Source organism: Selaginella moellendorffii, unplaced genomic scaffold (assembly GCF_000143415.4).
Source record: "Selaginella moellendorffii unplaced genomic scaffold, v1.0 SELMOscaffold_11, whole genome shotgun sequence".
NCBI lineage: Eukaryota > Viridiplantae > Streptophyta > Lycopodiopsida > Selaginellales > Selaginellaceae > Selaginella > Selaginella moellendorffii.
Genome location: NW_003314272.1, coordinates 1231350 through 1255858, shown reverse-complemented (window position 1 = coordinate 1255858; position 24509 = coordinate 1231350). Strand labels below are relative to the sequence as shown.

The 24509-nt window shown below is 47.5% G+C and overlaps 6 protein-coding genes and 1 long non-coding RNA gene across 8 annotated transcripts; 4 read left to right on the top strand and 3 right to left on the bottom strand.

Annotated features, from left to right (window-relative positions):
- The first annotated feature begins 4466 nt into the window (after positions 1–4466).
- On the top strand, positions 4467–4994 carry LOC9650961. The gene is made up of 2 exons (XM_002968981.2): positions 4467–4592; positions 4649–4994. The coding sequence occupies exons 1-2, from the start codon at positions 4473–4475 to the stop codon at positions 4982–4984; spliced, it is 456 nt and encodes a 151-aa protein (XP_002969027.1). The 5' UTR covers positions 4467–4472; the 3' UTR covers positions 4985–4994.
- An 87-nt stretch (positions 4995–5081) lies between these two features.
- On the bottom strand, positions 5082–8124 carry LOC112346008 (pentatricopeptide repeat-containing protein At1g62260, mitochondrial-like). Its single transcript, XM_024673925.1, has 3 exons — positions 5991–8124; positions 5693–5838; positions 5082–5201 (listed from the first exon to the last, which is right to left on the bottom strand). The coding sequence occupies exons 1-3, from the start codon at positions 8122–8124 to the stop codon at positions 5082–5084; spliced, it is 2400 nt and encodes a 799-aa protein (XP_024529693.1).
- Positions 8125–8148: 24 nt separating this feature from the next.
- LOC9658583 (expansin-A11) lies at positions 8149–9473 on the bottom strand. Its single transcript, XM_002968701.2, has 4 exons — positions 9441–9473; positions 9079–9275; positions 8694–8994; positions 8149–8608 (listed from the first exon to the last, which is right to left on the bottom strand). Exons 2-4 carry the CDS (start codon positions 9263–9265, stop codon positions 8293–8295), a joined length of 804 nt encoding a protein of 267 aa, XP_002968747.1. The 5' UTR covers positions 9266–9275; positions 9441–9473; the 3' UTR covers positions 8149–8292.
- Positions 9474–13750: 4277 nt separating this feature from the next.
- LOC9658582 (protein TOO MANY MOUTHS) lies at positions 13751–15959 on the top strand. The gene is made up of 2 exons (XM_002968980.2): positions 13751–13920; positions 14031–15959. Exon 2 carries the CDS (start codon positions 14378–14380, stop codon positions 15818–15820), a length of 1443 nt encoding a protein of 480 aa, XP_002969026.2. The 5' UTR covers positions 13751–13920; positions 14031–14377; the 3' UTR covers positions 15821–15959.
- Positions 15960–16053: 94 nt separating this feature from the next.
- Positions 16054–16434, bottom strand: LOC112345902. Its single transcript, XR_002992213.1, has 2 exons — positions 16350–16434; positions 16054–16283 (listed from the first exon to the last, which is right to left on the bottom strand). It is a non-coding gene; the product is annotated as an uncharacterized LOC112345902 (long non-coding RNA).
- Positions 16435–16512: 78 nt separating this feature from the next.
- LOC9658581 (cytosolic purine 5'-nucleotidase) lies at positions 16513–19466 on the top strand. 2 transcript variants are annotated; one of them, XM_024673589.1, is made up of 16 exons: positions 16513–16931; positions 16998–17089; positions 17182–17301; positions 17357–17446; positions 17497–17612; positions 17673–17772; positions 17831–17950; positions 18005–18082; positions 18152–18271; positions 18325–18430; positions 18480–18643; positions 18693–18827; positions 18884–19014; positions 19069–19131; positions 19184–19262; positions 19312–19466. In XM_024673589.1, the coding sequence occupies exons 1-16, from the start codon at positions 16613–16615 to the stop codon at positions 19390–19392; spliced, it is 1914 nt and encodes a 637-aa protein (XP_024529357.1). In that variant the 5' UTR covers positions 16513–16612; the 3' UTR covers positions 19393–19466. The 2 variants fall into 2 exon arrangements, with proteins under 2 accessions (XP_024529357.1, XP_024529358.1); XM_024673590.1 differs by lacking the exon at positions 16513–16931 and having other exon boundaries at positions 17157–17301.
- An 85-nt stretch (positions 19467–19551) lies between these two features.
- Positions 19552–24336, top strand: LOC9658580 (ABC transporter C family member 10). The gene is given in 12 exon segments (XM_024673581.1): positions 19552–21425; positions 21492–21753; positions 21756–21802; positions 21852–21938; positions 21993–22562; positions 22611–22775; positions 22835–23129; positions 23188–23393; positions 23442–23747; positions 23801–23864; positions 23915–24154; positions 24210–24336. Coding segments are annotated over 12 exon segments (4146 nt in total). The 5' UTR covers positions 19552–19625; the 3' UTR covers positions 24314–24336.
- The last annotated feature ends 173 nt before the right edge of the window (positions 24337–24509 follow it).

Sequence of the window (24509 nt, the reverse complement as noted above, 5' to 3'; positions counted from 1 at the left end):
ATGGGATAGTAGCTAATTACCCCATCTTAAAATTAGTCTCATAAAAAATAATATACTTTGTTTTATAGCTTGAAGAGGCAATCACACTTTATGTCTTACTACTCCAAGAAATAACTATCAGCTATCAACTAAAGTTGTTTTCAATGTGGTAGGCCAAATTTATATATGGTTTGGGGATTGACAATCCTTATGAGCGCCAACTTTAGCTAGAGATCAGCTTGAGAGCCTTCAATGCCAAGGGTGGCTTTGCAAGAAGAATCAATTGCAAGGATTAAAAGGAAGTGTAGCAAGTGGCTAAAGTATGATACACTTGAAGAAAAGTGTATGAGAGAACACAACAATGAAATTCATATTAATCTGCCAATAATGGAGGGAACAAAAGAGAAAAAAAATGAGAGATGCAAATATAGTTAAATAGGAGATAATCTCAATTACTTATAGAAGATCTATAAGGAGAAAATCAAGTCTTTCATTTGCCTGAAATTTAAACTTGGCTATTTGAGACAAATGTTTATAAAGGGGGTTTCAAATGTATAATAAAGATAGTGGGTAGGTCAGGCATAGCTAAATAGATGTTGTTTAGCCTCTCATTAAACATGTTTTACATTCGGCTTGAGTTAAACTTAAGTTAAAGTACCCATATCCTTATGTTAGGCCATTAGTATGTTGAAATAATCCCAGATTCACTATTGCTATAAGCAGTAATAGATGAATCATTTCTTGCCATTTACTCTGGATATGATTACTAGAATTTGAAGCACTATATATCTTATTCTTGATAAGGACTACTCACATACCATCAATAGGTCTTCTAGACATCAAAGAAGTTGTGCTCAAGGGTGCATAGCTTTTCAAGCAATTCAAATTCCATAGCTCTTTTGAATAACCATTGGTTATACTGTTGTGTTCCATCAACATGGTCTTTTTCAAATCCAACAGCTTGCTATAGCTAGCATTGCTAAGAATTCCACTCTCTAGATACACATGATCAGCTAAAGTTATGGTAGGCTAGACTGATGTATGGCTTAGGGATTGACAATTCTTATGAATGTCAGCTCTCGCCAAAGATTAGTTTGAGAGCCTTCAATGCCGAGGATGGCTTTACAAGAAGAATCAATTACAAGGATCCAAATGAAGTGTAGCAACTAGCTGAAGTATGATATGCTTGGAGCTGGTGCACTAATTTGTGTCAACCTACCAACAATGAAAGAGGGAACAAAAGAGCAAAAAAACTAAAGATGCAAACATAGTTAAGTAGGAGATAATCTCAACAGAAGATCTACAAGGAGATCTAAAATCAAGTCCCTTGTTTGCCTAAAATCTAAAACTGACTCTTTGAGACAAATGAATGCAAAACTGCAAAGTGTTTGCAGCATGGGAATCAACATCAACCCAATTACATTGTAGTAGATGCAGTCTACACATTGCTCACTCATTAATCATAAGCTGTGGATCATTGGCAGGAAAGCTTTATCCATAGAACTGGACAATAACAAGATGTGTAACCTGGGCATTTGCAAGGTTGTGTAGTAAAGTGCTACTCAAAAGCAAGGATAGGTAAGCTGAATTCAAGCCCAAGCAAGAGATTGAAATCATTGCAAGAGGCACTGCCCACTATTGGAAATTGACCAGGGATTGAACAATGCTCTACCATTGAGCTACCTTGGTTATGGTGATATCTTGACTGTTGTGTTTGACCATCAAATGAATTTTTATCCATGAGATTTTGGTCAATGTACAACCAAAAAACGATGCATCTCTTGACGTCCTAGCTGGCACTGGTGGCTGTCCATATGTTGTATGGCTTGCCACCGTAACACTCCCACTCGGGCAGATGCCAAGTGCAGCCCAAAACTGAGAAAATTTCAGTTGGGAGAGTGCCTTGGTCAGAACGTCAGCAGGCATGTCCTGAGTAGGACAATACACAAGCTCAACAATTCCATCTTGCGAAAAAAATGGTGTATTGTGTCCATGTGCTTCATTCTTGAATTGATCTTGCGATTCTTGCTTAAGGCACTGCAGCCTTGATTGTCGCAATAGATCGCTGTTGAACCTGGAAGAGAGTGTTCCCAGTCTGTTAGAAGACGTCAAAGCCTGCAAGTAGCACTAGTGGCCATATACTCAGCTTTGCAACTAGAGCAGGTCACAACACTCTGTTTCTTGTTGCTCCAAGAAAGAGCTGCTTGTTGCAAGCTAAAAAAATAGCCTGTCTGTGAATCACAGTAGCCTTGTGACTTTTGGCATGTAAAGTAGACCAAACGAAGTGGTAGCTTGTAAGTACCTAAAAATTCTTTTTACTGCTTGCCAATGTGTAAGGCCTGGATTGTCGAGAAACCTGCTTACCATGTTCACTGAGAAGGCAATGTCTGGTCGTGTGCACACTACCAGGTACATCAAGCTTCCCACAGCACGTCAGTAAGGAACGTTTGCCATTTTCCTACTATCCAAATCTGTAGAAGGAGACGTATCCTTGGAAAGTCTTGAAGTCTTAAGCCAGCAACCATTGGCATGGGTGCAGGCGCACAAGAGTCCATGGCAAATCATTGCAGGACATCTTCTTTGATGCAGAAAGAGGGAGCCATCTTGTTTGTGATCAATCTGGATGCCAAGGCAGTAACAAGCTTCACCAAGGTCCTTCAAGAGAATGTCTCCTGGGACCTTGTAGCCTCATCAAGCTCTCCATTCAGGAAAGCCATCTAACATCCATCTGGTGTGCACAGCTGCTAAAGCGAGCAAGGTGCGAATGGTAGTCAGCTTGACCACCGGGGCAAACGTCTCAATGTAATCCACACCAGCCACTTGAGAGTAGCCTTTTGCCACCAAGCGAGCCTTGTGGCGAGAAATGGTGTGGTCTGGGCTGAGCTTGATACTAGGAATCCACATGGATTTCACTAGTTTACGCCCGGCAGGAGCTCTTTCCACCAAAGAGAAAGTGTTGTTCTTGAGAAAGGAGTTATACTCCTCAACAAAGGCTGCAACCCATTTGTCTCTGTTAGGAGAGGCAAGAGCATCGACGTAGGTGTGAGGAATTCCGGAATGTCCACTCGAGCAAGCAATGTCTCAACCAAGCCTTCAGGAATGTCTTGAACGACCGAGAGCATTGTCTCGATCAGCCGCTGCAAAGGGACACCTAAATTTGACTGGGAAGACCTGCGGGGAGGTTGATCCGGAGGTACTGCAGGTTGCTCCTGAGGGCCTCAAGGAGAATCCGGTGGGCGCTGGGCAGCTGCGGCTGGTTCTCCATCGAAATATATGTCATCCCTGAGTGGCGGTTGAGGTCGAACAGGGGAGCCGTGAGATAGGGCGGCGAATTTGGCAAAACCGGAACGCGCAGATCTCCCACCTGGAAATCTGCTCTGCAAGCTCCCACTTGCTGCAGTAAGATAGGAGAGACTACCACCAAAGGTTGAAGAAGAGTCTTCAGTTCGAAGAATCGGGGCAAGAGGGAAGAGATCTCCCACTAGATGAGAACGAGTGGCATTCTCAACGTCACGGGAGATCATCAGCTTCCTTGAGACTAGGTTGAAAATCCTGTAAGCCTTATGCTCTGTCATCCAGGATCATAAATCTGCTCCAATACCATGTTGTGTTTGACCATTGAATGAATTTCTATCCATGAGATTTTGGTCAAACCAAAAACGCTGGCGTCCTAGCTGGCACTTGTGTCTGTCCGTACTTCATACGGCTTGCCAGTGTAACATTGACCACATAGATGAGACATCCACCATTTCCACCATTGTTTTGCACTGGAGGCACTCAAGAAGAAGCAAACTCAAACTCTCAATCCACCACCAACACTAGCAGCAACAGCCTCAAGCCATGTGCGAGCGCCAGACTTGGTACAAGGTGGCCTCTTCTATCAGTTGATTTTCCGGCAAGGTTGAGTACTCCATCGACCACACGAAGCCACTGGCCTCAAAAAAGGTGACGCTCGATTAAGGGCTTTGGATCCCACTCCTGCTGAACATTCTAAACATTCTCCCATCCATCCTTTGGTTTTGAAAAGCCAAACACTATCTTTTCTGTTCATGTGCGAGTTGCCAAACTTTAATCCGCTTGCTGTGAATCTACATACCTTAACTAGTACCTTTGAGTTCTCGGCTGAAACTAAAGATAGTTTATGCTTTAGGTGTCCTAAAGTTAGTTGGTCATGGAGAGGCTATTAGCGTAGATTGAAAAGGCGAGGGAAGAGCTCGAGAGGAAGCTAAATGACATGCAAAGGAAACTTGAGGTACATAGATTGAGAATAACATCTTTAGTTAGCAAATTAAGGCACTTATAAAGACCTCTCTGACAACGGCTGCAAACCCTCCTCCTGTGAATCCTCCTCCTATGAAGCCTCCTCCTGGCGCTTTGAAGCTGCTACAGTTTGTGGGCACCTGTAGCAATAAAGGGGTCGCTCTTTTCATCGGAACTCCACCTGCGACTCTAGTGTTAAGCCCACAGCCAACGTCGTGGGTTACAAGGAGACCATGGTGTGGAAGGAAGGTGAAGAAGTTACTGTGACGATCAATGGGCAGACTGTGAAAGGTGAGGTTGTTTCCCTGTTTCCCAGGAAGCCTTGGGTGGCTGCTGTTGAGCTCTTCGAACCGGTAAGCTACTGCTTCAATATCCCGATGCATCCTGAGTGGGTGTTTTTCTGATTCAGTTGGAACTACCTCCTAAGGTGCCTCTTAAGATTGGTCTGCCTCGAAATGAAGAGGTGGTTTTTGTGCGGCGGGCTGGGGAAGTTGAACTCCCTGCAATCATCAAGGAGCACTACTTACCATATGAAGTGGCTGGTGTCCAAATGGGTGATATTATCGTTGAATGGGATTCAGATTCAAGGAGCATGAGGCTGAGTGGGATTGTTGTCAAGACGGAGGAAGATGGTGCTGTGGTGGGGCTGCCCGTCGATGACGCCACGCTATACTGTCTTGAGGCGGACAAGAAGAGCTGGTACCGAACAAAATACCCAGGTGATCATTGCAAATACCTTTGCTGAGTTTGTTAGACTCCCGTTATCGGCATAAGCTGCGAGCAGTGAGTTCCAGGATCCCAGATTACGGTAGGCTATTGCGTCGAACGTCTGCATGGCTGCCTCAAGGTGGCAGCTTTTGGAGTAAACGGTCAAGACTGCATTGCAGGAAACCGCAAAGAACACCTGCATGGCTGCCTCGAGATGGAACTCGTAGACCGAGATCAAGGCCGACCAGGCCACCCTGTTCCATTCAGGCATCCTGTCAAACAGGCACTTAGCATCTTCCGGATGCCCACGCTGGGCATACGCGTTAGTTACCATAGCGCTCCAGCACACGATGTCTTCGCGGGAGAGGAATCGAATACTTTTTGCGCTCCTTGCAAGTCCCCAACCTCGCCAAAGGCTTTATCATTGCCGTGAAAGAAACCACGTCCATCTCTGGGATAGATTAAAAGCATGTTTGAGCCTCAGCACAATGCCCCACTACAGCATACGTTGAAACATCTCTGTAAGGCATTTAGAAAAAAAAATTGCGAGCCTCTTCCAGTTTTCCGAACAATGTGTACGCTTGTAAAAGTGTATTGCAGACGCTACGTACGGGCATCATATTAAACAAGGCCGTTGAAAATTAAAAATGCCCTTCTTGGCCATTTGCGAAAAGGGGAGTAGTCCACGAAACGACGTCCCTCTCCGGCATCTTTTGAAACACCACCATAGCTTCACGAAGGTTACCGAGCCGGAAATTCCCACGCAGGATTGTACAATGTCTTTGTAAGGCATCCTGTCAAACCCTCTTGCTTCCCGCAAGCTCCCAAAAGGTGGATGCTTGATGGCCTCAAAAGCCTCGCGTGCAAGCTCCAAGTTTCCGTTTCCCATACCTGTGAATCAGCAAGTTGGAGCGATATCTCACCCTCGAACAGTCGAGGTCGGGGCAGGAGCAGCAGGGCGATCCAGTTCTTAGAGGCAGAGCAACCATCATCTCATCGCAAACTCTCAGCCAACCTTCTTCTCCTCTTTGAGATGTTTATACTTTTCCTGGGCACTCCATTTTTCATCGCATACATGTTCGCAAGGAGGACATAGGCGGCTGAATCTTCGTTTTGGCCACCCAAGAGAGCCTTAGCTGCGTGGGCACCATGTTCCAAATTGCTGTAGCTCGTCGATGCACCCAGCAAACATCGCCAGTCCATCACCTCCGCCTCGAATGGCATGCTCGCAATAAGCTCCTCCGCCTCTCTCAGATGCCCGGCCCTGCTCAAGAGATCGATCATACATCGGTACTGGAGCTTGTTTGCAACGATCCCATAATCGACCACCATCTCCGCGAAGCAACGCAAGCCATCCCAAACCTTTCCAGTGCGTCCACACACGAGAAGAACCAAGGTGAAGCAACGATCGTCCGGTCTCTCCTCTTCAACCTTGATCGCACCATAAAGATCCAGCGCGTTTTGAAAATGCCCGTTATGCGCATAAGCCGAAATCATGGCGTTCCAGGCAATCGGATCTTTATCTGGCATTTGATCAAATATTTTCTTGGACGCCGTGACACGACCACTTTGCCCGTAACTTGTTAGCATGGTGGTTACTGCAACCAAGCCCTGCACAGGCATTGTATCAAACAAAAACTTCGTCTGTTCAAGATGCCCGCTTTGGGAATTTGCTGAGAGGATTGAGTTCCAGGAAATAACATCACGTTCCGGCATCCAGTCAAAGATATGCCAAGCCTCATCAAGATGCCCGTTACGGGCATAGGTGCTCAGCATCGCATTCCAGCTCACATTGTTCCTCTGCGGCATCTCCTCAAAGATCACCCGCGACTCGAGGATGTGGCCGCTCTCGCCGAGCGCGGTGAGCATCGCGTTCTCGGACACGAGATTGAGCTCCGGCATCCGGTGAAAGATCCGCCTCGCCTCGTCCACCGAGCCCTCCTCGGCGTGCATCGCCAGCATGATGTTGCACGAGACGAGGTTCGACTCGGGCAGATCAAGGAAGAGCCTCTTGGCGGCGTGGGCGTGGCCGTTCTGGGCGTAGGCGCCCAGCATCGCGTTCCAGCAGGTGAGATCGCGCTCGGGCATGCGATCAAACACCGTCCTCGCGTGATGGATCATGCCGCGATGGGCATACTCGCAGAGCACGGCCGTGGAGGAGATGAGATCCCATTCGGGCATGGCGGAGAAGAGCGCCACGGCCTCGTCCCAGTGGCCATTGTGAGCGTAGGCCCCGAGCATCGCGTTCCAGGAGACGTGATCGCGCTGCGGCATGGAATCAAACAAGCGCTTGGATTCCTCGAGCTCCCCGTTCTTGGAGGCCGACGAGAGCATCACGTTCCACGCAATCCTGTCCCTCGCCGGCATCGAGTGGAAGATCACTAGTGCTTGCTCAAGATGCCCAGCACGGGCAAACATGGCGAGCATTGCGGTCCAGGAGACAAGATCGCGCTGGGGCATCGCGTCGAACAAAGACTTGGAGTCTCGTAGCTCTCCGTGGTGCGCGCTCGCAGTCAAGACTGCGTTCCAGGAGACGAGGTTGCGATCAGGCATGGCGTAGAAGATCTCTTTGGCATTCGCAAGATGCCCGTTAGCGGCAAGTGCTGTAACCATTGTGTTCCACACGAAGAGATCGTGCTCCGGCATGCGATCAAAACACTTTCGTGCTTCGGAAAACTGCCCAGATTGGCAATACGCAGCTAGCATGGCAGTCCACGAAACAATGTTCCTCTGCGGCATAGCATCAAAGATCGTTTTCGCTTCTGCAAAGTGCCCATGCTTGGCATATGCTGAAAAGATGGCGGTCCACGAGACATACGTCCACTCCGGCATTCTATCGAACACCGTCTTGGCCTCGCGAAGCCGAGCATTCTTCGTAAACACGCCCAGCATCGCGTTCCACGACACTGGGCATCGATCCGGCATCGCATCGAACAGCTGCTTGGCCTCTTCCACTTGCCCGGTCTTGGAGTATGCTGAGAGGATGATCACCCACGAGAAGGAGTTCCTGTCCTCGCCCATGCGCTCGAACACTTCCCGCGCCCTCCTGGTGCTGCCGAGCCGCCCATACATCTCGATCAGCTTGTTGGCCACGAAGGCATCCGCGGCGAGGAATTTGTTGCCGAGGATCTGGGCGTGGAGCTCCTCGCCCTCGCCCAGGCTCTTGCAGGATTCCATGCGCTCCAGGCATTTGGATTGATGCATTCTATCATAGTAGAGATTAAGATCTTGTAGAGCAGCGGGTGAGAGAAGAAATTTTCACCTCAGCTCAGCTCAGCTCAAACAAAAAAAACAGGGGATATAAGCTCTATCTCTCGATCAATCAAACGAGAGCTTTGGGATCGATCAGTAGTACTGCGAGGCGGTGTTGCCAGTGTAAGTTCTCCCGAATTGCCAGTCCCCGGGCGCGACATTGTAGGCGGTGACGGTCCTGCCATCGCTGGTGGTGACGCGGAAGGAGAGCGCCTGGCCATTGAGATTGCTTCCCTCCTCCCAGTTCTGGCCCCAGTTCCGGCTCATGGATCGCCAGCCGCTGCTAGATCCCTTGATCGACACGCCCACGACGTCGCCCATGCCGCCCACGTTCGTGACGAGCACCAGATTGAAGTAAGTGTGGCCATTGATCGTGAAGCGAATCCCTCCCTGCCGCTGGCACTTGACCCTGGATCGATGGAGCATTGGATCAGAATCCATCCGATCAAACCAAGATCGCTCCTCCAAGCGATCGAGGAAGAAAGTTGGTTTACCTTCGGTACTGGATCTGGGCGTGGCCGTTGGGGATCCTGGCGATGCGAGAAAATGCCGGCTGCGAGAGATCAAAGTGGGGCTTGGGCGGATCACACCAGCCGCCATTGCTCCCCGGCGGGCAGAGATTGGTGGCGGTGACGACGACGGAGGGATTTCCCGGGAGGCACGCTGGATCGCCCCAGCACCGGACTTGGTAGCACGCTCCACACACATTGCCCCCGCGGAAGAGAGGGGTGCTTAGAGCAGTGGTGATGGTTCCATAGCCGGCGCTCAGCTGGTTTCCATAGCCGCATGCTCCATCTGCAAAACCAGATTTTGTCGAGAGGGAGTATATAAGCTCGTGAATAAGATCAAGATCAAGGAGTGGAGAGAATTGGATCGTACTGTTTGTCCCAGATGCGTCGCTCCCACCGTAGTAAGTCGCGTGGGCTCCCCATTGCCATGATCCTTGGCTCCCGCCTCTGCCATATTTGTGGTGGCCACCCGGCTTCTTGGCATCGGCATTTGCAAGGAGTGCTGTAGAAACCAGGAAGAAGATCGAGAGAGCAGTGAGCAGCGGCTTGGAGTCCATGATCCTGTGCCTGCATCCACGAAGCACAGGTCTTATAAACAACGTGATCTCGTGTAGAATCGAAGCAGCTGGTCAAGATTGTACAAGATTTATGAGCTGCAAGCCCACAATATTCTCGGAGAAAGCTCCACTAGTGGAGTCACGGGAGGAGAAGAAAAAAGAGAAGAAGTCTCACCGCAAAACTGACTCCCTCGCAATCTTCCTGTGCTCGTCTGGTCGTCACACTACGAGCTTGAGACTTTTTTATAACCCATGATCCACTGGAGACAACCCCACTAGTAGCAAAAACAAAAATTATGATCGCAACTTCTCGACGTGCCAGAGACCTTTAGCAATTCACGTCTCTTGGTAGATACTCTAGAAACATTGAGATGAAAAAGAAAGAGTTTTGGGTTTGAATGCAGGTGTTACGCACACTTCGCTTTGAATCTTTTCTTGAATTACGCTTTCTCCCGGAAAGCTGGTGCGTTCATCATTCCAGTGTTGCAGCTCAGTTCACACACTCACTGATCTCGTGAGAAGCAAGCAAAAAGTCTAGTGCTTTGTTTCGCTAGTTGCCGGGTCACTGTTCCTTCGGTGTTCGTATTGTGGCCAGCAAAAGGAGCGTTTGCTACTTGTAGTATACTTGGGCCTCAAGATATGGGGAACAATGGGGATAGATTTTGGAATCTCTGATCCAGTGCTTGGATCCCAAGTCAAGACGGTTGGTAGTTGCTGGATTGATTTATTCCGCCGCTTATAAGTTTTTGATCATGATTCGTGTCTGCCGGCGGACCCCCCTTTTGACAAACACATCGTGAAACATGGCCCCCATGTTGAGCAATTTCAAATCCTTCTTTACCTTTTTCTGGTCTTTGTACCTTTGTGGATAATCAATGGTAGAATTCTCGAATACGATTTGATCACAATGCTATCTGGGTCGAAAAAGATGGGCTGCAGACCTAGTGGCCACGCACCAACAGTGATCCTCTCAAGCATCTTATTTGGGGGATGGAGTAAAGAGATTCTTCTTCTGGAGTAAGGTTTAATGGATTTATAGTTTGCTTAAGTAAAGGATATAATGATTGTTATTCATTTAGATTAAACATATATTTATAATTTATAAAAAAATTCATAATTTATAAACTTTTCTAAACACTTTCTAGTATATTTTAATTTATACTACCATCTTACATTAAACATGTTTACAATTATTGATCAGTTGGATTAATAATTAAAACTAACCAGGAATAACACAATTATTAAGAAAACTAAGTGTTGTTGCATGAAAATTATCTATATTTTGAGTTTTTTTGTTTTATATGTTTTCTTCTTTTTTAATAGTTCAAATTTCATTATAATTTAATTCAATGGATAAGATTTATTTTACTAACCATAGCATTGATTTCCTAATCTGCTGATTATGTAAACTGTTAAACTATTTACTAACCAGAAAAGAAGTGTAATAATGCTTATTTATAACTGATATTGCTTATATGCCTAAGCTTTTCTAAGAGCTATGGATCATTTTTTTGGATGGGCTCTTTCACTTTTATCCTAGTAAGGTGGTAACAATTTTTGTGAAAGAGATTTCTTATAAGTTGTTCACTATTTTATTAATTGAGTCATGGTTTACTCTTTAGTCTTTCAATTGAAAACTGTTTTTATGTGTCTTGGATGCATAAAATAACAAGACAATGAATATAATGAAACCATTTTCATGTGGATATAATTTTACTTCTCAAAAATAGTATATATCTAAAAATATTTTAAAATTATCATCCTAGATATATATATATATATATATATATATATATATATATATATATATATATATATATATATTACTTTTTGTATTCTTTTATTTTATTTCCTATTAAAAATTCTGAAGTTAGGCTTCTTGACACATTGGCTAGCTAGAAGTGCAATTAAGAATTCTTGTAGCTACAATGTGTACTTAAAATTCAACCTTGAAAATTAAGTCCAACTGTATGAATTAAAAAATATTTTGTAATAGACATAATTAGTTTTAAATAAAAAATTCCGGACTGAAAAATAAACTAACAAATTAATAGGAGATAGAACACAAGAGATCAGCTGAACCCAATAGACACCCACTCCTTACAAACAAAGCCACTAGTTCTCCCTACATCATATGACACTGCAACATAAGGAATGCAAGTAAAGATCTAGGCACCCCAAGAAGCTAAAATGGGTAAGGATTGAGGATGCCAAAGACATAGAATGACACCACTAAAATTACCCAGATTGCAATTCATCGGTCTCATACTTTAAGATGGGACCATATCCATCGCTCTCATGCTTCAAGATGGGCATCCAGAAACTATCAAAACAAATATATAGATAGATAGATATATAATTGTATGAAGATATCGAATATATTAAGAATTAAAGTATGTTTTTATATGAGTAGACTATTTATTAGGCCTCCTCTCATCCTATATTGCAAAGGGTGTTTTTTGTTCTTCCATTGGATGCACAACGAGAGAGGATCAATAGTGGCGAGGATTGGAGACTGCTGAACAAGGTGTCAAAGACCGTGAAAGATTGGCTGAATACACAAAAGACATTAGCAAGCTCACTGTGACAACTAATGTAATCCTAAAACCACACGAAATAAAGCGGAGCCCACAGTTATCCGTTAAAGAGGAAAATTCGCTTATTCCTCGGAAAACGGCGCTTGACCTGTCGTACGGCGGGTGACCGGTAACGTCGCCGTCAGCGCCGCGCTGGATATTCTTAAGCATATGCCGTTACTGGCCGTCCCGATCCGCCCAGAATATGCCCCTTTTCTTTGATGTCGTTACAGACGGGAATGTGTACCGGCGTCTGGCATAATTTTATAGGCACGTGAATTTGCCGTCACAGTGCCATCACAGGCGTTTACCGAGGCAGGCTACTATGGGGAGGGGAGGCTACCCAAATAGTCACCCCACTCCACGACCTTTATCTTCGAATAGGTCTCTCGTAGCTATAGCGTGGTGGTGATTGGAGAGGATAATTACTGTACTCAATGCACCTTTAAAGCCGCGCGCGGGCGTTGCGTTTCGCTCTCTTCCACCCCTCGTTTTCGAGGAGGGTGTGGCGGATCGAGCACAGCGTCGATTATTTCAGCTATGAAACCTAAACTAGCAAAGCGAGGAAAACTTTTCGAGGATGCACCACCGTCCTTGCAAATCTTCCGGCAAAACCAAAAATCCGCTAAGAATCCCTAAAGCCTAAGCAAAACCAGCCTATTGTATCTCGTATACGCAAGAAAGATAAGAATGGAGCTGTGTGACAAAACGATCAATCATTCTTCCGTACACCTAGGAGCGCAGTCACCTATCCATTGGCATTTACTGCGCGCAAATGGAGGGTATTTGTCCTGCGGCTTCCGTGCAGCGCCATCTCCGCCGTCCTGGCCCGCTCGCGCATCCGACGGCGGGGGACAACCGAGACGTTTCTTTTGCCGGTTGCAGAAATTCCATTCTTGAATCCCATCGCCATCCCTGCGCAAGAAGCCCAGTCGGGGCATTTGTCATTCATCGCGCGGTGTATGTCACGGGCTGGTTTGTTTGATTGATTGATCCATCACCTTGTTTTTTTTATATATATATATATATCTTTCGTTTTTAAACTTCGCTACGGCGCTTCTAAAGATCTCTCATTCAAGCAATGGAGATCGACACGCAGAGATTGCGAGCGAGCGAGCGAGATAACTTATGTTGCATTCAAAGGTTTTCCCGGGCCAGGCTCTAAAACCAGAAGGAAAATCACTTTTATGATCCGCAAGGGCTTCTTTTGTGTGGGTCGAGTGCTGCGAGCGATCCATTTTGAGTGTTTAATTCGGGTTCTCTGGTAACAGGGCGGCCCAGAGAGCGCGAGAGAACAAGCAAAATGCGTAATTGTGGGCTCTGTGGCCCCTGTTTTCTTGATGCCGCTCGCTGGCATTTGCTGCCCCGAAAGGGCAAGGCTTGAATGCCGCTACAGCGACGGATTTGCATCGAAACCCCGGAAGAAAAACAAGAACCATTCAAAACCAAAAGTAAAAAAGAAAAGGAAGAAATTTTTTACCACCTCCTCGAGAACATATCCTCGAGAAAATGCTCCAATGTGGTAAGAACCAAACGTTTGGATTGGTATCGGAATGGCCATGGTCGCTATTACGGGGGCCCAGAAAACCATACCCTGATAGTACATGGTTTTGTGTGTAATCTAACGCGATGAAAATGGAAAGCTCGGATCAGGGTCATTGTCCAAGTCAAAATCGAAAACGGTGGCGCGAACCTCTGGGAATATTCGCGCTCCTTTATCACAGCGATATAACCTAACGGTCTCCAGTCCCGTTTCACAACGAGGCAGTAAAAACACCACACCACTGCGCCGAGTTTGCGATCGAGAGAGAGAACGATCTGCCGAGCTCGGGCGAGCGCATTCGAAAACCCTCTTCCAGTGAATCGCTCGCTCATCGGATTTGAGGGGATTGAGTTTTCGGTTGGATTTTTTTTTGCTTTCTTCCCTCCTTTTGGGGACCAGTGTGTTCAGAGCGAGGAAGACGAAGGAAGGGACAGAGCAAAGCTGCGAGGAGGTGTTAAAAAAGCCTGGCCTGTGCTCTGCTGGGCAATGGTCCTGGCCGGCATGCGTGTGGCTTTCAAACCCAGCACATCAAACAGGTGATGAATGATCGATCGAAAGAGCTTTTGTCTTCCTCTTTCTTACTCTCTTTCTTTCCCCCTTTTTTGATTCACCGATCCGTCTGACCGGACGATTTCTCTGCAACCAGGGGAATTCCTCGCAGGGATAAGCTTTTAGCGAGCTCTTGATCGTCCGTTTTGGGTTGCCAGCAGTGTGTAATCCTCTCTTTCTCTCTCTCGCGCGATGGTATCCTCCCACCCTTCTTCGCATTTCTACTTCGAGCACGAAAGATCCGCGCTGCCCATCAGCAGGGCTCGCGTCGTTTGCCCTTTTTGAGCGTAAAAAAGCGATTTTTCTAATAACGCTCCCCTACCACTCTCGCGTGTTGGATCGCGCTGTTCCCCTATTGCGGGACATTCCCTTCCTCTTTTACTTGGGTGCTGTTGTTGCGTAGTACCGTCCAAGCGAATCGCGAGAGAGAAAAAAGAAAGTAAAATGGGTTCCATCGTCTTACTCGAAAGATCACTCCTGTTCTATCTAGTCCTCGCTCTGTCAGTCTCCTCGATTCGCAGCGATGGGGGATCATCACTGGACTACGCAGCAGTGAACGAAGATCCGGCTATGGACGCCGAGGAGGCCAAGGCGGTCTTCGACGTCCTGGGCGCGATCAATAGCGAGATCGATTGGAGGGCGCTCTTCCCGGGCGACAATCCCTGCACTGGCGGCCCACACGGCGTGAATTGCGACCTCTCCGACGATGGCAAGCTTCGCGTCGTGGAGCTCAATCTTGGTTGGGTGTCGGACAGCGTCAACAATCCCCCATGCGCCGCTAATGCCACCATCCACAGATCCATCCTCAAATTCTCGCGTCTCCGCAAGCTCTTCTTCTATCAGTGCTTCTTCGGCAAGCCCATGGGCATCCCGCCCGAGGTCTCGCAGCTCAAGTCACTCGTCCATCTCACTTTCCAGGACAACAGCGCGCTAACCGAAGAGATCCCGCCTCAGCTGGGCAACCTCACATCCCTGGAGCGCCTCGTCCTCACGGAGAATCGTCTCGTTGGATCAATCCCAGCGGAGATGGGGCGCCTTGTCAATCTCAAGCAGCTCGTTCTCAGCCACAATCTTCTCTCTGGTAGCATTCCCATCAGCCTAGGCGGGCTCTCGAAGCTCATGATCCTGGATCTTAGCTCCAACGATCTCTCCGGCCCCTTCCCGCCCGAGGTGGGTTCTCTTTCCAGCTTGGAGAAGATGGATTTGAGCTCCAATCGCATCCAGGGTGGTCTTGTTCTACCCAGCTCCACCAGTCCTCTGCGATTCCTCGACTTGAGCTACAACAATCTCAGCGGTGGCATCCCCGGATCGATGGCGGCGCTAGCCGGACTGGAAAATCTCTTCATGCGCGGGAATCCTCTGTTAGGTGGCGGTGTTCCAGGCTTCCTGGGCAATCTCAGGGGGCTGGAGATGGTGGCGCTATCGGGCTCCGGGCTCTCGGGTCCTATTCCGGACAGCATTGGCTCGCTGCCGCGATTGAATTCACTAGCGCTGGATGGGAATTTCCTGAGCGGCGGCGTCCCGGCGTCCCTGGCCGGATTGAGCGCGCTCTATCATCTCAATCTCAGCTCCAACCGGCTCTCCGGGAAGCTCCCCTTCTCGCGCCAGTTCTTTAGCCGGCTGGGGAGGAACTTGGTCGTCAAGAACAACTCGGGGCTCTGCCATGTATTGATCGACGACGAGAGAAACGATGCCTTGGGCGATCTCAATTCGTTTGGCATCGCCAAGTGCGAGGACGATGGCTCTTCGTTGTCGTCGTCGCCGTCGGTGTTGGGATGGGACGCTGCTTCTTCCCGGCAAGAAAGTTCTTCCTCTCTTCCCGGAAATCATTGGAGGTTTCGTGCATTGGTTTTGGCAATGGTCGTTGTGTTGCTAGAACTAATATAAAATGAGAGATCTCTTCGTATTTTAAGATTTTTACGGCCGTATAAACAGCCGTATGTTCTTTTAAGTAGACTCTTACTTTCCTTGTAACAGAAGTTTTTGTGAATCTATCAGAATCGAACCAAATCGATCGATCTTAGCTTATCTTTTTGAGCTCTCAATCCAAACGGGCATAGTTTCCTTGTAACAGAAATATGTGAATCTATCAGAATTGAAGAACCAAACCGATCGATCAATAAACGAGATCAAAGTGAGATTTTACTGAAATATAGCCTCGAATACATTTGACTTGGAAGAAAGGAAAAACGGGAGGAATGCCGCCACACCTTTTGCTAAGATTTGTGCCAAGAGTGGAGTAACTCTTACTTGGCACTCACCGGGCGCGGGCGCTTCCCTCCTCCTACTTGGATCTCTGTCTCATCTTTCGGCGCTTGCGCTTGAGCCGCCTCATGCGTTTCTTCTTCCACTGGAAATGCACACAAGCGATTCAGAGAAGAATCTAGAGCAAAGAAGAATCTCTAGCGCGACATACCTTTGCCCTCATCCTTGTTCGCTCGCTTCTCGCTCCCTACGCCGCAAAAACGCAAATGGACCCTTGCCCTAGCCCTAGCCCTAAGGGTTTGACGCTATATATATGCTATGGATGAGAAGATCGCTGCCGTTGGCTGCGATCCGACGGCTGTGACTGGCCCCACTCAAAAGAATCGATCGAGCGAGGAGAGGATTCGTCCTTCGCGCTCTCGCCATCGCCCGGGGCAGCGCGAGGTCTCGGCGACGAATCAGGGCTTTTGAGGTATGGCAATGCGCGATTCTAGAATGGGCGCCGTCGGCGCGATTGTCTTCGCCAAGAATCATGGCCCGGGCAGCTCTAGGAGTGGGATTTTGGCCCCGATTTCCAGCCGGAGGGGATCATTGGCTCAGCTGAGGGTCTTGTCGGTGACCAAGGGCGGGAATGAGAATGCCGTGGATGATGATCGTAGCAATGGGAGTAGGAAAAGAGAGCAAGTTGCCGATAAGTTTGATGTCGTGAGGAACCCGAGCGATAGCAAGTTCGACATTGATTATCTGGGCGAGAGCACGATGGGAGACATGACCGTCAAGCGTGAAGATCTTGGTATCGTTCTCCCGTTGTTTATATTCTCTAGTATTTGTTAACAATGTAGTTTTTCTATTCTATCAGGAAGCGTAGATCTGGCTCCCGGATCAATTGAAGAACTCGCAAGAGAAGAAGCACGCGAGGCAGAGTGCCTTCTGGAAGAACTAAATGTTCCAGTATGTTTTTGATGATTTTTATTCTTTTTCCTTCTTGTTTCTCCTGATAGATTTACTTCTTTTACAGACTCTTTCTTCTTTTTTATTGACAGGCACAGTATCCTCATGGAATAGCGTCACGAGGAATTTTCTGTAGCAGGACATTAAATCTTCGCTCCATCGCAGCAATTGGCTACGACATGGACTACACTTTGATTCAGTATAATGTCAATGTAAGTTCTTTCTCTCCTGTGATTTTTATTTCTCTCGAAACTCTCTTTCTTGCAGGCTTGGGAAGGGAGAGCATACAAGTATGGTATGGACAATTTGAGAAGCATGGGGTACCCAGTAGATGGGCTGAAGTTTGACCCGGAGCTGGTATTCTGTGTAGCTGTCGTGAGTTTTTCACATTCTTTTAAACTGGCCAGGTTATACGAGGCCTTATCATGGACAAGGAAAAGGGAAATCTCGTGAAGGCCGACCGATTTGGCTACGTAAAGAGAGCAATGCATGGGACTAGAATGGTTTCCAATCGCACGATAAGGTAATTGATTCTCGTTTCCGTCAAGAGTGATTTGAGGAGTTCTTTTATTCCTCGGTGCAGTGAAATCTATGGCCGTGAGCTTGTAGACTTACGTAACGAGAACAGATGGGAGTTTCTAAACACACTGTTCTCGGTTTCGGAGGCTGTAATGTACATGCAGGTTCGCGGGAATCGTTGTTTGTTTGTTTCTTGTTACAAGAGTGTGATTGATCGTGCAGATGGTTGACAGATTGGATGAGGGTGCTATACCACCACAGCTTGGACCCTTGGATTACAACAGCCTCTACAAAGTTGTGGCGAAAGCCCTTTTCAGAGCTCACGTAGAAGGAAGATTGAAGGTGCTGTGAGTAGTTGACTCGGGATTATTTTTCTCACACATTTCAAGCACGCAGGCTGAAATAGTTAACGAGCCAGAGCGTTTTGTAGAGCCTGATGCTGAGCTTCCCTTGACACTCTTGGATCAAAGAGAGGTGAAACATATTTACGTGATAAGCTCTTTCGCTTTTTCTTACATTTTACTTATTCTCGTGCCATTTCAGGCAGGAAAAAAGCTTCTTCTAATCACAAACTCGGACTATCAATACACTAACAAAATGATGCAGTACGCTTACAATCAGTTTCTTCCTAATAACATGGACTGGAGGGATCTATTTGACATGGTAACATACAATGTACCTTTTTTATTCTGATTTCTGTCCTTGGGAGCTTACAGGTGATTGTGTCAGCGAGAAAGCCAGAGTTTTTCCAAATGTCACATCCCTTGTACGAGATCGTTACCAAGGATGGCTTGATGCGTCCATGTTTCAAAGCAAACCCAGGTACTACTCTGGTTCAGTGCTATGTATGAACTTCCGGCTTGCCTTATAGGTGGTTTGTATTGTGGTGGTAGCGCGCAAATGGTGGAGCAAGCTCTCGGTGTCCACGGCGACGAGACGCTCTACGTTGGAGACCATATCTACACTGACGTTAGTCAATCCAAGGTTCACCTTCGGTGGAGGACTGCTCTCATTTGTTCCGAGCTCGAAAAGGAGGTGAAAATGCGTTTTCTCAATCTCTTACCTGTACTTTTTTTGGACCCAGGTGAATGCCTTGGCATACGGTAAAGACCATAGAGCGAAGCTCATCGAGCTCATGAACCAAAAAGAAGTTGTAGGCGATGTTTTCAATCAGCTCCGCCTTGCGCTTCAGCGCCGTAATAGCGGACGTGAAGCACAGGTCTGTGCAGATGTTTGAGCTGGAAACTTTCAAACCGAGATTTTGTTTCTCTGTAGACGAATGCCGCGACGACGATGGACACTGACGAACTGGCTGATAGTATGCAAAACTTGCTCGTCCTAATGACTCGCATCGATCAGAAGATTGCGCCAATGCTCGAGGCGGATGGAGAGTACTTCAACAAAAGGTTTGCCTACTTTTCATCCGTCTTCTTTTCTCTGCTAATGACCGCTCGTTTTAGATGGGGTTACCTCTCCAGAGCTGGATTGTGGGACAAAAGCCATCTTATGAGACAAATCGAGAAGTAAGCTCATTTCGTCTCTCTTTCTCTAGTTCTTATGTTTCTTCTTTGACAGGTACGCAGATATCTATACTTCTCGAGTCTCAAATTTTCTTCGATTCACTCCATTCATGTACTTTAGATCTCAGGCTCAGGTATCCCTACAGAAGGTTGATGATAGAACTAAACGATTTTTTCCTGCAGAGCCTCGCGCACGACTGCCATTCGAATTGGTTTGACATGAGCACGGCCAGCTTCCCGCGGAGTGAGCCTGTCACTCACTAACAGCATTTACTCTGTATAAGATACTGATTAACCTCTAAACAAGAAGCTCCTTTAGCTTGTTTGATCATCGTAAAGTTTAAAGAAAGAAGACCAATAGATTCTTCAGTACTAAGCATATCCCTCCTCCACCTTGTCCGTAATTTAGGGTTTATGATGATTTTGGGATCTTCTTCCTTTGTCAGTGCGTGCTTGGAGTTTTCCGGGAGCTGGCGGTTCTCCAGCAAGCGCGAGCAATGTCGGCGGTGATGGAAGCGCTTCTTCGAATCTGCACTGGTACGTTGGCAGCCACCGCGGGATTTCTCTATCTCGCGATCGTTCTGGCGGAGAATCGTCTCTGGCCGGCGCTGCGATGGATTCCCGCGACAATGCAGGGATCGGCATGGCTGGTTCTTGCTGCATCGGCCGCTCTGAGGCGGATTCCGGGGAAATACGTCAGGGTTTGCGCCGCGGCGATTGCCACGGGCTTGGCGGCCGTGGCCGTGGTGAGGATTAGTGATCGATCACAGCAGGAAACAGGGCCGGCATTCTGGAAGCTCGTGCTGGATATTGCGGCATTTCCAATCAGCTTGCTTTTCTTGGCGATCAAAGAGAAGAAGAGCGAAGAAGAGGCACGCGCTAGGCTCCAGGAGCCTCTTCTTCTACACGACGAAGCTCGAAGCAAGAATGTTTGCCTCATCAGTGGAGCTGGATGGATCAGCCGTCTCTATTTCCTGTGGCTCAATCCTTTGCTAGCTCTGGGAAGTAGAAAGACTTTGGAAGAGCAGGACATGCCTCGAGTGGCTCCAGAGGATCGAGCAGACACAAATTACAAGGCTTTTGTGGAGCTCTGGAGTAGCAGCAACAGCAGCAGCAGCCAGCCATCTTTGTTTTGGACCCTCGGACGGTGCTACTGGAAAAACTTTCTCCAGAATGGCGTCTACGCATTGGGAAAATGTGTCACTGTGACGGCTGGTCCTCTCGTCCTCAAAACTTTCGTGGCGAGCACAGCAAAGGGTGGCAACGTCTCACAGGGGTATTTTCTGGTGCTGGTTTTGTTCCTGGGAAAGGCGGTGGAGTCGGTCTCCCAGAGGCAGTGGCTTTTCGGAAGCAAGAGGCTGGGAATGCGAATGCGATCCGCGGTTATGGGAGTTTTATACAGCAAGCAGCTCAAGCTCTCGGGCCTCGCTCGGAGAACTCACGCGACAGGCGAGGTGATAAGCTACATGGCTGTGGACGCTTACAGGATAGGAGAATTCGGCTACTGGGTCCATGTTGTGTGGACTACTCCGCTTCAGATCGCGATGGCAGGGGCAATTCTCGTGCATTCGGTTGGAACGGCGCCAGCGTTCGCAGGTCTCACGGTCATAGGACTCTCCATGCTGGCCAACAGGCCCATGGCCAGGCTCCAGCGGAAGTTCCAGAACGGCCTCATGAGTGCTCAGGACAAGAGAATGAGAGCTACTTCCGCCATTTTGCGAAACATGAAGACTGTGAAGCTGCAAGCTTGGGAAGAGATGTTTAAAGCCCGAATCAAGGAGCTGAGGGGCGAAGAGCTGGTGTGGCTGTCCAAAGTCCAGTACCGCAAAACTTACAACGCCTTCATCTTCTGGCTGCTGCCGGTCCTGGTTTCGACGAGCACTTTCATCGTTTGCTGGCTTACGGGGTACCCGCTGGATGCGAGCAACGTGTTTACGACACTGGCCACCTTCAGGATAATCCAGGAGCCGATCAGGCTGGTCCCGGAAGTGATTTCCGCAATCGTTCAAGTACGAGTTTCCCTCGGAAGGGTTTCAACTTTCTTACAAGACGAAGAGCTTGATCCTAAAGCTATCGAAAGAGACGTTAGTGGCGATGGCGTCGACATTCATATGCACAACGCCAGCCTTAGCTGGGACCCGGACGAAGGCAAGGCTAAAGCTGAGGCATCTACGCTGAAAGATATAAACCTGACCGTCCACAACGGATCACGGGTGGCAGTGTGCGGTGAGGTTGGCTCTGGGAAGTCGACATTACTTCTCTCTATCCTAGGAGAAGTTCCCCTTCTACACGGAAAGGTACAATAATTAGAAGAAAAAAATACTTATACTAATGCCTTTGGATGTTTCTCCTTTCACTTGCAGGTTAAAGTCTCTGGTAGTATAGCGTACGTGGCTCAGGTAGCATGGGTACAATCTGGAACAGTCAGGGACAACGTTTTATTTGGCATGGATATGGACAATAATCGCTATGCTATGGCTCTGAAAGCTTGCGAATTGGACAAGGACATAGAAAGCTTTCCTTTCGGTGACTTGACTGAGATCGGAGAGAGGGGACTTAACTTGAGCGGCGGGCAGAAGCAACGCATTCAACTTGCTCGTGCAGTTTATCAAGACGCGTCTGTTTACCTCCGTTTAGTGCCGTGGATGCACAAACCGGATCTTCGCTTTTCAAGGTACTTGACCTTGTACAGCTTTTCAATTCTTACTTGTGATGCCCTGCAGAACTGTATTCTTGGAGTTCTGTCTCAGAAGACTGTCATCCTTGTGACGCACCAAGTCGAGTTTCTTCAAAAGTTTGATGCCATCTTGGTGAGTGTTGTACTTGTGCTTTCCGCGATTATCATCGCTTGATGGCTCATGCAGGTGATGCAGAATGGAGAAGTTTTGGAGTCTGGAAATTATGATGACCTTCTTGCGCGAGGCGCCGTGTTTCGGGATCTCGTGATGGCACACAAGGATGTAATGTCCACTTTGGACGCGAGAGGCACGACAACCGTATCGAAGAAGACGGGTCTTCAGCATCGGAAAGGTGAAGATTGCACACCTGAAGCTTCGAAGTTTAATCAGCTAACCAAGGACGAGAAGAAAGAATTTGGTAATGCTGCCTACTTGGACTACATGAAGCAAGCCAACGGATTCTTTTACTACGGGCTATCCACACTTTCATACATTGTCTTTCTCTCGGGTCAGATGGCTTCTAACTGGTGGATGGCTTCTGAGGTTGAAAGTTCAGAGACAAATACAGGAAAACTCATAGGTGTGTATTCTGCAATTGGGTTGACAACGGGAGCTTTCCTCTTCATTCGATCGGTTCTCATTGTTATTATGGGACTGGCAGCGTCGAGGTCGTTCTTCAACAGCACAATGGATTCTTTATTCTCAGCACCAATGTCTTTTTTCGATTCCACACCAAGCGGCCGAATACTAAGTCGGGTAATGGTTTCTTCCTGTTCACTACTTAAACTAACTTCGACTTGCCAGCTCTCAGTGGACTTGAGCATCTTGGACCTCGATATTCCGTTTTCCTTTGGGTTTTCAATCTCGGCCTTCCTGAGTGCTTTAGCTAACTTGGGAATGACATCTTCTGTAACATGGCAGATTCTGGTGATCGTTGTCCCCATGATGTACATCAACAGACTCTTACAGGTGGTAACAGAGCATTTGGTTTCTGAGAACTGACTGTTTAAATCTTGTGTCAAGGCCAGGTTTATAACTTGGCATCTGCTCGTGAGCTGATGAGAATCAACGGAACTACAAAGGCACCGATTTTGAACTACTTCGGAGAAGCTATGTCAGGTGCTACTACAATAAGAGCTTTCCGCAAGCAGGAGGATTTCACGAGGAAGATTCTGGATATGATTGACACTAATACGAGTCCTTTCTTCCACAATTTTGCTGCAAGAGAGTGGCTTATTCAAAGGCTGGAGTCGCTGTGGTCTGCTGTTCTTTGCTCCTCCGCGTTGATTATGGTTATTTTGCCCCCTGGTACAATTTCTCCTGGTGAGCGGTACGATCGTTCGTGTTCGTGAATTGACTGATCTCTTTTCTTTACTCCCAGGATTTGTTGGGCTTGTACTTTCTTACGGTCTGTCTTTAAACAATTCTCAGGTTGCGAGCGTGCAAAACCAGTGCAACCTGGCTAACATGATTATTTCGGTCGAACGAATTAAGCAGTACTTATCTTTACCTGTTGAAACTTCCTCTAAAACTGGACTCTGGCCGTCTTGGCCCAGTGAGGGGAAAGTAGAACTTCACAACCTCCAGGTATTGCACTTTCATTATAGTTCTTTTTCCACCATACCTGTTTTCCAGATTAGATACAGTGCAGACGCACCTCTCGTGCTTCGTGGCATCACGTGTACTTTTGAAAGTGGTCAGAAAGTCGGAGTCGTAGGACGGACTGGCAGCGGAAAGACTACTCTCATTAGTGCGCTCTTTCGCATTATTGATCCAGCCGGTGGACGAATACTTATAGATGGAGTTGATATTATGACCATTGGCGTTACAGCCTTGAGATCTAGGGTGAGTATAATCCCTCAAGAACCAACATTGTTTCGTGGCACCGTCCGCTTCAACCTGGATCCGTTTTCTAAGTACACTGATCAAAAGATTTGGGAGGTCGATCGATTTTATTTCATCGTTTTCTTTACGACTGTTGTTGTATGTTGCAGGCCTTGGATAAATGCCAACTTGGAGAAAGTGTGAGAGAAAAAAATCTCAAGCTGGAGTCCTTTGGTAAGGCTCTCTTTAGTTTGAAGCCGAGAGTGACAGCTACATTTTCATAGTTGGAGACGACGGCGAGAACTGGAGCGTGGGAGAGAGACAATTGTTTTGCTTGGCTCGTACGCTTTTAAAGCGCAGCCAGATCCTGGTGCTTGACGAGGCAACGGCGTCCATCGACAATACCACCGACGCAGTTCTCCAAAAAGTGCTCGGAGACGAGTTTGGCAAATGCACAACGATCACAGTCGCTCACAGAATCCCAACTGTGGTTAGTAGCGACATGGTTCTGGCGCTTGAAGATGGTACGCAGAACCCATCGGGGCGATAATACTTACACCTCTGAGTGAATCTTTTCAGGATTACTGATGGAGTTCGACAGACCTGCAAAACTGTTGGGGAACAAATCCTCCCTGTTTTGCCGATTAGTAGCAGAGTACTGGTCGAATTCATCCCTTGAATGATTTTGATTCTCTTCGAGCTATTATATCGGCCGCATGAATAGCACGGGGCAATACTTTCGACCACAAGCTCAGCACTCAGTTGCCCTTCATTGACGAGGACAGGCACGTGAACAAAGCGAAAGTAAGTAAGCATCTTAGCCGAAGTGATTGACAAGAACACCATCCAGTGACGAGGCAGCTAGTTTAAAAAGCTGCT